Source organism: Salvelinus sp. IW2-2015, linkage group LG8 (genome assembly GCF_002910315.2).
Source record: "Salvelinus sp. IW2-2015 linkage group LG8, ASM291031v2, whole genome shotgun sequence".
Classification (NCBI taxonomy): domain Eukaryota; kingdom Metazoa; phylum Chordata; class Actinopteri; order Salmoniformes; family Salmonidae; genus Salvelinus; species Salvelinus sp. IW2-2015.
In genome coordinates, this window is record NC_036848.1 from 9114966 (window position 1) to 9125145 (window position 10180).

The 10180-nt window shown below is 46.8% G+C and overlaps 1 protein-coding gene across 6 annotated transcripts in view; it reads right to left on the reverse strand.

Moving 5' to 3' along the window:
* LOC111967372 (collagen alpha-1(XXIII) chain-like) overlaps window positions 1-10180 on the reverse strand; it is a 73627-nt gene that overhangs the window by 41084 nt on the left and 22363 nt on the right. For 5 of the 6 annotated variants that reach the window (XM_070444733.1, XM_070444731.1, XM_070444732.1 and 2 more), the window contains exons 4-5: window positions 9238-9264; window positions 7194-7220 (exon numbers count right to left, since the gene is read on the reverse strand). In XM_070444733.1, coding sequence (XP_070300834.1) covers window positions 7194-7220; window positions 9238-9264 — 54 coding nt within the window. Of the gene's footprint in view, window positions 1-577; window positions 638-7193; window positions 7221-9237; window positions 9265-10180 lie in introns of all 6 variants that reach the window. The other variant, XM_023992326.2, reaches the window with a different exon arrangement.

The window sequence follows — 10180 nt, forward strand, 5'->3', positions numbered from 1 at the left end:
AGGGAGAGAAGAAAGCAACGGGGATAGAGAGAGAAAGGAGGAGAGGGAAGAGAAGAAATAGAAGGAAGAGAGGGAAGAGAAGAAAGAGAGGGAAGAGAAGAAAGAGAGCGAAGAGAAGGATGAGAGCGAAGAGAAGGAAGAGAGCGAAGAGAAGGAAGAGAGGGAAGAGAAGGATGAGAACGAAGAGAGGGAAGAGAACGAAGAGAGGGAAGAGAAGGATGAGAGGGAAGAGAAGGAAGAGAGGGAAGCGGAGAATAGACCCCAGAGAGGGTGCAGAGCAGAGTATTGAAAGGGAACGAGACAGAGAGATAAAGAGATAGAGGGAAAGAAAAACAGAGAAAAATAAATAAATCAGTGATGTAATCAGTCAGGGACAGATTACAGGCTGCAGCTTCCCTCCATTCTCCAGGAGAGACAGAATGGTGCTGAGGACAGAGTGAGGTTCCAGGTAAGAGGTCAGGGTTGAGGACAGAGGTGACCCAGCAGCTGTAGTCCAGTGGAGAGAGACAGGAAGGTCAGCAGAGCATGAGTGACAGCCAGAGGACTGCTGGGAGATCAGAGCTACGGAGGGACAAACCTTGACGGTGAGGATCTGATTACTGTGCAGACCAGCGTATGAGTTGTGGGGAGGAGGGCCCTGGGGGACGAGAGGGGGGAGGGGAGGAGGGAGGAGAGAGGTGGATGGGGTAGAGGAGATGGGGGAGCAGAGGGGAGGAGAGAGGGAGGAGGGGAGGAGGAGAGGAGAGAAGGGATGAGTAGAGGAGGGAGAGGAGAGGAGGGGGGAGGAGTGGGGAGAAGAGGAGTGGAAAGGAGAGGAGGGAGGTGAGGGGAGGAGTGGGGAGGAGAGGACGGGGTAACACAGAGAAGGGTGAGTCACCTTTCGGAGGAAAGGTGGAGCACCATGTACCTACTGTATATGCACCTAACAAGGTTACAGACCTCAAGTAGCAGCTAGCTATCAAGGTTGCAGAACTCAAGTAGAAGTTAGCTACCAAGGTTGTAMACCTCAAGTAACAGCTAGCTATCAAGGTTGCAGGCCTGAAGTAACAGCTAGCTATCAAGATTGCAGAACTCAAGCAGAAGATAGCTACCAAGGTTGCAGACCTCAAGTAACAGCTAGCTATCAAGGTTGCAGAACTCAAGTAGAAGTTAGCTACCAAGGTTGTAAACCTCAAGTAACAGCTAGCTATCAAGGTTGCGGACCTGCAGTAACAGCTAGCGATCAAGGTTGCAGACCTCAAGTAGCCAATAGCTACCAAGGTTGCAAACCTCAAATGGAGGCTAGCTACCAATGGTAAATGTACAACAGGTGTGTGACTGTCCATTAGCCACATGGGTAGCTATAATGTTAAAATGCAGTAAGATGGATCTGTATACTACCTGTGCTGATATCTCCTCATCCCCAGTGATACATGCAGTAGTGGTAGAGTACATTGCATAGTAATCAGTAAACATATGGTCAAGAATGGATATTTGTTTAACAATGTGCTAATTAATCCCGTAAGGTTGGGTTGCCAACAGACACGAAAATCAAAAAATGTATTAATTAATTAATTCATATAGTACCATTATAAACTATAAATAAAGTATTGTCGTGAATGAAACCATATCTTTATGTGACCCAGTCTGTACCTACACTACATGACCATAAGTATGTGTACACATGCTCGTCAAACATCTCATTTCAAAATCATGGGTATTACTATGGAGTTGGTCCCCCCTTTGCTGCTATAACAGCCTCCACTCTTCTGGGAAGGCTTTCCACTAGATGTTGTAAGATTGCTGCGAGGACTTGCTTCCAATCAGCCACAGGAGCATTTGTAAGGTTGGGCACTGATGTTGGGCAATTAGGCCTGGTTCGCAGTCGGAGTTCCAATTCATCTCACAGGTGTTCGATGGGGTTGAGGTCAGGACTGTGTGCAGGCCAGTCAAGTTCTTCCACACCGATCTCGACAAACCATTTTTGTATGGACCTCGCTTTGTGCACGGGGGCATGGTCATGCTGAAACCCAGAAAGGGCTTCCCCAAACTGTTGCCACAAAGTTGGAAGCACAGAATCAGCCCCAGACCATTATTCCTTCTCCACCAAGCTTTAACGTTGGCACTATGCATTCGGCAGGTAGCGTTCTCCTGGCATACGCCAAACCCAGATTCGTCCATCAGACTGCCAGATGGTGAAGCGTTATTAATCACTCCAGAGAACGGGTTTTCTCTGCTCCAGAGTCCAATGGCGGCAAGCTTTACACCATTCCAGCCGGCGCTTGGCAATGCGCATAGTGATCTTAGGCTTGTGTGCCTCTGCTCGTCCATGGAAACCTATTTCATGAAGCTCCCGATGAACAGTTATTGTGCTGACGTTGCTTCCAGAGGCTGTTTGGAACTCGGTAGTGAGTGTTGCAACTGAGGACAGACGATTTTTACGCGCTACCCGCTTCAGCACTCGGCGGTCCCGTTCTGTGAGCTTGTGTGGCCTACCACTTCACGGCTGAGTCGTTGTTGCTCCTCAACCTTTCCACTTCACAATAACAACACTTACAGTTGACGTGTGCTCGATTTTATACACCTGTTAGCAATGGGTGTGGCTGAAATAGCCGAATCCACTAATTTATATGTCCCTTTCTTCATAATATTGTCTCTTTAAATGCACCCCCTCTCTCGCTTTTTCTCTAAAACAATGTGAAACAAAGGAGGCTGTGTTTGGAGGCTCTGTTTGGAAGCTGTGTTTGGTCAAGCCCAACGGACAGTAATTGTGATAATTTCCTCACGAGCTGAACAGAACATGGAGTCTCATACCGTAGAGCAGTTACGGTTGAGTTCCCTCCTTCACAAAACATATGGATGGGAGAGAGGGATGAAAGAGAGGTGGTGGGAGAGGGAGAAAGTAGAGAGAGAGAGAGAGAGAGGGAGATGAACAAAGAGAGAGAGGGGGAGAAAGAGAGAGAAAAAGAGGGAGATAGAGAGAGAGGGAGAGAGAAAGGGAGATGAACAGAGAGAGGGAAAGAGAGAGAAAGAGAGAGAAAGAGAGAGATAAAGAGAGAGAGACAGTGAGCGAGGGAGAGCGAGAAAGAGCGCGAGAGAGAGATATGCCAGTCTGGTCATGAGGTTTCTGTTAGAGGGCTGCGGTGCCGTGGTTCTACCACTGAGGGAAAGAGAGAGGAAAGCTTGGCTTGGGATAAAACCCCACTGAGGGAAAGAGAGGGGAAGGCTTGGGATAACACCTCACCATGCCCTGATTCTATCATTGAGGGAAAGAAAGATGAAAGCTTGGTTTGGGATAAAACCCCACTGAGGGAAAGAGAGGGGAAGGCTTGGGATAAACCTCACATCCCGATTAACTGAGGGAAAGAGAGGGGAAGGCTTGGATAACCCTCACCATGCCCTGATTCAACTGAGGGAAGAGAGGGAAGGCTTGGGATAACTCACATGCCTGATTCAAATGAGGGAAGAGAGGGGAAGGTTGGGTAACACCCACATGCCCTGATTCAACTGAGGGAAAGAGAGAGGAAGGGTCTTCGGGATTAAAACCTACCATGCTGATTCAACTGAGGGAAAGAGAGGGGAAGGCTTGGGATAAACCCACCATGCTTTGATTCAACTGAGGGAAAGAGAGAGAAGGCTTGGGATAAAACCACCATGCCCTGATTCACTGAGGGAAAGAGAGAGAAGGCTTGGGATAACCCCACATGCCCTGATTCAACTGAGGGGAAGGAGGGGAAGGCTTGGGATAACCCCACATGCCTGATTCAACTGAGGGAAAGAGAGGGGAAGGCTTGGATAAACTCACATGCCTGATTCAACTGAGGGAAGAAGAGGGGAAGGCTTGGGATAAACTCACCATGCCCTGATCAACTGAGGAAAGAGAAGGGGAAGGCTTGGATACACACCATGCCCTGATTCAACTGAGGGAAGAGAGAGGAAGGCTTGGATAAAACCACCATGCCCTGATTCAACTGAGGAAAGAGAGGAAGCTTGGGATAAACCTCACCATGCTGATCAACTGAGGGAAAGAGAGGGAAGGCTTGGATAACACACTACATGCCCTGATTCAACTGAGGGAAAGAGAAGGAAGGCTTGGATAACCCACCATGCCTGATTCAACTGAGGAAAGAGAGAGGAAGGCTTGGGATAAACCCCACCATGCCTGATTCAACTGAGGAAAGAGAGAGGAAGCTTGGGATAAAACCCACCATGCCCTGATTCAACTGAGGAAGAGAGAGGAAGGGTTGGATAACCCACCATGCCCTGATTCAACTGAGGGAAAGAGAGGGAGGTTGGATAAAACTCACCATGCCCTGATTAACTGAGGAAAGAGGGAGGCTTGGGATAAAACCACCATGCCCTGATTCAACTGAGGAAGAGAGGGAGGCTTGGATAAAACCCACCATGCCTGATTCAACTGAGGGAAAGAGAGGAAGGTTGGATAACACCTCACATGCCCTGATTCAACTGAGGAAGAGAGGGAAGCTTGGGATAACCCACCATCGCCTGATTCAACTGAGGGAAAGAGGGGAGTTGGATAAACCCCACCATGCCCTGATTCAACTGAGGGAGAGAGGGAAGGCTTGGATAAACCCCACCATGCCTGATTCAACTGGGAAAGAGAGGAAGGCTTGGGATAAAACTCACCATGCCTGATTCAACTGAGGGAAAGAGAGGGAAGCTTGGGATAAAACCCCACCATGCCCTGATTCAACTGAGGAAAGAGAGGGAGCTTGGGCTAACACTCACCATGCCCTGATTAACTGAGGAAAGGAGAAGGCTTGGATACACTACTCACATGCCTGATTCAACTGAGGAGAACAGAGGAGGCAGGCTTGGGATAAAACCACATGTCCTGATTCAACTGAGGGAAAGAGAGGGGAAGGCTTGGGATAAAACCCCACCATGGCTTGTCTTGCAGCACGGTCTGAAGATGAACCTACTGTCTGTTGGGATGCAACATTCAAAAGTCTTGTCTTAAAGATGGCGAGGCTATTAAAGTACAACGTTTGTTGTCTTCATGAAAGGTGACTTGTTCACCCTAGAGTCAAAGCTGAACCATCTTCCCACTTTTCTGTGGTAGAGTGGTGAATTATTAAGTATATTTTAATGTCCGTGCCATCCTGTGTGTGTGATCTGAGCTCACTCAAGGGCCAACACTGGCACTAATGATGACAGTTCGACAGGAAGTCCCACTGACAGTGATGCATGACTACTTCCTGTTTTGTGTGTCTCCTCTCTTCCTCTCCAAGGGGGCAGAAGTATGAGGACAGAGAGTACAGGAGTACAGGAGCACAGGGACAGATTGTATCAGTTACTCTGTTGGCAGCAGAACCCAGTAATGACAGAGCTGGGGGTGGGGGGAATGGGTCCATGATACAAAGATGAGTCCACTATGGTGCAGACCTACTGTCTCCATTATCAAGTCCTTTTAAAACAGACAACAAAGGTCAAGACAGTAGCTGATATGTACAGTTAGAATACCACTTAACACTCATTCAGGATCGAGCTGTTCAGAGTGATGGTGATGTCATCCATCTCGATAAATCCTCCCTTCCCTCTAATTGGCTGACACTTGTCACCTGATCTATCACCACCCAGTATGGAGCCAAGCGGCAGGCAGTGAGATGCTTTTGTTTGAGAGAAACTTGTGTTTCTAAGCGATCCTCTGCGGCTTAGCTCCAAAGTTACCCAGGCAGATCGCAGCTAGAGGCACTGCATCCAAGTACAATATTTATCCTTTGGAGGAATAGCTAATGCAGGATGCCAAAGGGATTCATTACCACACAGACAATTACCTCTAGTTCTGGCAGGATAGGCTGAGAGGCTGGGAAACCAAAGTTAGGAATGTCTTCAATGTTCCTGACCTCGTAGTAAATATCGTCCTTGCAAAGCAGCACTGTCTAAATACCACTGTGTTTGTCCTGTTGACACGTAATAGCAATATCTCCTTCATTCACACACACTAGTGTGTGGTCTAGAGAGAGAGGTGAATGAGAGAAAGCGGTTGTGAGACCCAACGGCACCCTAGTTCCTATCTCAAAAGTAGGCAGTGACAGAAAGAGCAGTAGCTGAGTAGAGAGAGAAGCATTCATTCAAATTGTAGGTAGGAGACAATGTTTATCCATAACCTGTGACCTGACCCAGAGTAAACTCATTTAACATAGTGCGATAAAATATACAGTACTGTAAACTGTTAATATAACTGAGGCCATGACCAGATATGGCCAGGGTAGCAGAGTATGGACCCGCACTGAGTAAAGTAGGAGATAAGTAAATAGATGTTAAATACAGGGATTGATGATATCACAACATGAAAAGGCAACAATGACAGCATAGTCCAGATGCAGAGAGAGAGAAGCACAGTGTGTTGCATTCCATGTCTGAAATGTGCTGTAAGTTGGTGGTTGAAGATATCCCTCTAGTGGTGTGGGGGCTGTGCTTTGGCAAAGTGGGTGGGGTTATATCCTGCCTGTGTCTCCCGACCCCTCCTGTCTCAGCTTCCAGTATTTATGCTGCAATAGTTTATGTGTCGGGGAGCTAGGGTCAGTCTGTTATATCTGGAGTATTTATCCTGTCTTATCAGGTGTCCCGTGTGAATTTAAGTATGCTCTCTCTAATTCTCTCTCTCTTTTTCTTTCTTTCTTTCTCTCCTTTCTTTCTCTCTCTCGTAGGACCTGAGCCCTAGGACCATGCCTCAGGACTACCTGGCCTGATGACTCCTTGCTGTCCCCAGTCCACCTGGTCGTGCTGCTGCTCCAGTTTCAACTGTTCTGCCTGCGGCTAATGAACCCTGACCTGTTCACCGGACGTGCTACCTGTCCCAGACCTGCAGTCTCCCCTTTACCCTCAGTCTACCCTCTACCCTCTACCCTCAGTCTACCCTCTACCCTCAGTCTACCCTCTACCCTCTCCTTTGATTTCTGATTTGGGATGGATGGACCATTACTCTATCTGCAGGGAGAGGGAGAACGGGTGGGGCAGGGAGAGGGAGAAAGAGGGAGGGGAGAGACAGACGAAGACGGAGACAGTGGACAGATAGAGTTTGGGAAGTTATATCTGATCAGGGAAGAACATAACCTTTATTGGAACAAACGCAATTGTTGAGTGAGTCTCCTCAGCTCAGGTGCATACATACATAACCCACACAATTCACTTCAATAGTCAGACAGAAAGAGAGAGAGAGGGAAAGTAAGAGTGGGAGAGAGACTTACCCTGGGACCAATATCTCCTTGGTCACCCTATAGAGAACACACAAGAGGAGAACAACCATCAACACACACATTTAGCTCTAAATTTAGAACAGTTGACAGCAGTGAAATTAAACAATTAGTAGTGATTCTACAGTAGGCTAAATAGTGCAAACCAAAGCCCCTTGGAATCAAACCATTGCCGAACCAAGGAAATCTGGATTTCTGAATCAACTCCTAGGATGGGAGCTGGGAGAGGAGAGGACATGAGGGTAGCTGATGCTCTGATGGGATTTTGGGCTTTGTTTTCTCAACAGGGCCATCTATGGTGATTACAGAACACCTGACAATTTTACGGAACTTTAGCATCATCTGTCATTCCCAATTTTTTATTATCAGCAGGAATAATACACAGCTGCTCCTGTGTCTCGGCCTCTGAGTGACCTCTCCCTGAGGATAGGGGTCACCATAAAACATCACTTGGCGTTCTAAGTGACATTCCTGAGGATAAGGCTGATGGGTGTAATTCAGCTATAGGCACTTTAAAGTGATAGACATCTAAGTTGGCTGATGTTTTGACCAGGGCCCAGGAGGCAGCTGGAAAGAGAACAGAGATAGCTGTCAGAGCAGCTCACAGATCACTGCACCTGTACATAGCCAATCTGGAAATAGCCCATCCAACTACCTCATCACCATATTGTTATTTATTTGATTTATTTTGCTCCTTTGCACCCCAGTACCACTATTTGCGTACTCATCTTCTGCACATCTATCACCCCAGTGTTTAATTTGCCATACTGTAATAATTTTGCCACTATGGCCTATTTATTGCCTTATCCTACCTCATTTGCACACACTGTATATAGACTTTCTCTATTGTATTATTGACTGTATGTTTGTTTATTCCATGTGTAACTCTGTGTTGTTGTTTGTGTCACACTGCTTTGCTTTATCTTGGCCAGGTCACAGTTGTAAATGAGAACTTGTTCTCAACTAGCTTACCTGGTTAAATAAAGGTGGAATAAAAAATAAAGCTGAAGGATATAGTGGCTGTCTTCTCTTTGGAATGGGGCAGATTGGTACGTTGCTGTGAAGGAACGTGTTAGTCTCCCTCTGTGCTGCACATGATTTTTGTTTCATAAACCTTTAAATATAGTATTTGTTTCCTTTATCCTTTATCCTTTATCATTGCTTTATCTTGGCCAGGTCGCAATTGTAAATGAGAACTTGTTCTCAACTTGCCTACCTGGTTAAATAAAGGTGAAATAAAATAAATAAAAGTATCCAGGATTTCCACACCTTGGGCAAATTCACGATTCCTGCCAGCTTCCATAATGCTAGAGACACACAAGTCCATACAGTGCCATCTGTTTCTAACATCTTGGGCTGGACAGAGTGTGTGAGAACATCTGGCATTCATAGAGAAGAGACGCTACAGCACAGATACAGGACTGTAAACCTGTTCAAGTCCTGAGGTGAGTGTCAAGTGTGCTCCCTCTCCGGCCTCTAGGTCACCAGGCTGCTCGTTATGGCGCACACCTGTCCCCATCGTTACGCGCACCTGCGCGTCAGACTCACCTGGACTCCATCCCTTCCCTGATTACCTTCCCTATATATGTCACTCCCTTTGGTTTCTTCCCCAGGTGTCATTGTTTCTGTTTCATGTCTGTGTGCTGTTAGTGTTTCTTGTTTTGTATCATGTTATTTTGTTAAAACACTCACTCCCTGAGCTTGCTTCCCGCCTCTCAGTGCACATTACAGTGAGAGACCTGTGACGCTGCTCATATAAGATCTCTGTTCATATAAGTCAGGTCATCTATAGCCTGTTGGATAGGGGAGGTGTGAAAAACTGTGTGTGGGAGGGTGATTGGCAGCGTGTGTGGGTGTTTGTGTATTCTGCGTGGAATGTATGGGTTGTAAGGTATAAGATGTCTGAGAACATGTGTGTCCGTCTGTCAGTCAGTGTGTACAATGCGTGCATAGGACGGAATTCACAGTTAAACAATACATCCATGTGCATGAATATAGTACAGCTGGGAGTGAGGTAAGATTCTATATTTGAACATACCTTATCTCCCTTGGGTCCCGCTGGTCCCTGGAGGAAGAGGAGAGATATAATGGTCAGACATGATAAATCAGTTATTATAAACCGCTTCTCATCTGTGTGTAATCAAGACCTTTCAACTTAATAAGACGACTCTGGGGTGATCTATCTCCAACCCTAATGTTCATATCTCCTTGATTCACTACTAGCAGCTAGTGGATGGCTTTCGATAAAACAGAATCCCACAAGGTGATTATATTGCCCCATATCCATGTCATTTACAGACATCCCCCTCGCCGTAAGTCACAGGGAGCAGGTTAATGGTTCAGTCTCTGAATGTGAGCAAGTATTAGAATGACCCAAGAGCTACGCAAACATTTAGCAACCTTCGCTAACGTTTGCCAATGGAGTAAAAAGCCTCTGGGAGTCCTGTCAAGAGGTTTCTGAGGTAATGAGAGATCAAATTCAAAGTGCAAGACGTCCATTCTTCCATCTCTCCCTCAGAGAAAAACTTTTCATGTAATGAAATGAACTATGTTGTTCAGTATGGAGACCATTAGCTATTATGGCTAAATGGAAACATAGGGGTTGGCAGCCACAGCACACTGATTCTCTGCTCTGACTGAGCTAATGCTATGTGGTCATGCTGTGTGTGTTAGGGGAGGATTTGACTGGTTGACTGGTTGACTGATTGAGTAGTTCCCCTATGGATAGTGGACTCATAGATGAGCTAATCCTCGCTACGGGCCATCCTCTCACCCACCTCTCAGTTACACTGAACAATCGGATGACAAGTAGCACTGCGACAGTGAACGTGGCTCATGACCGAACAACGACCACAAACCCACTGTGACGGACCGTACTGGAGAAACCCACTGTGACCGCACTGGAGAGCTGTAGGGGACATCTGCTAGTAATGTCCTCCAGGCTGAGTTGGGCTCCTCACTGTGTGTGTGTGTGTGTGTGT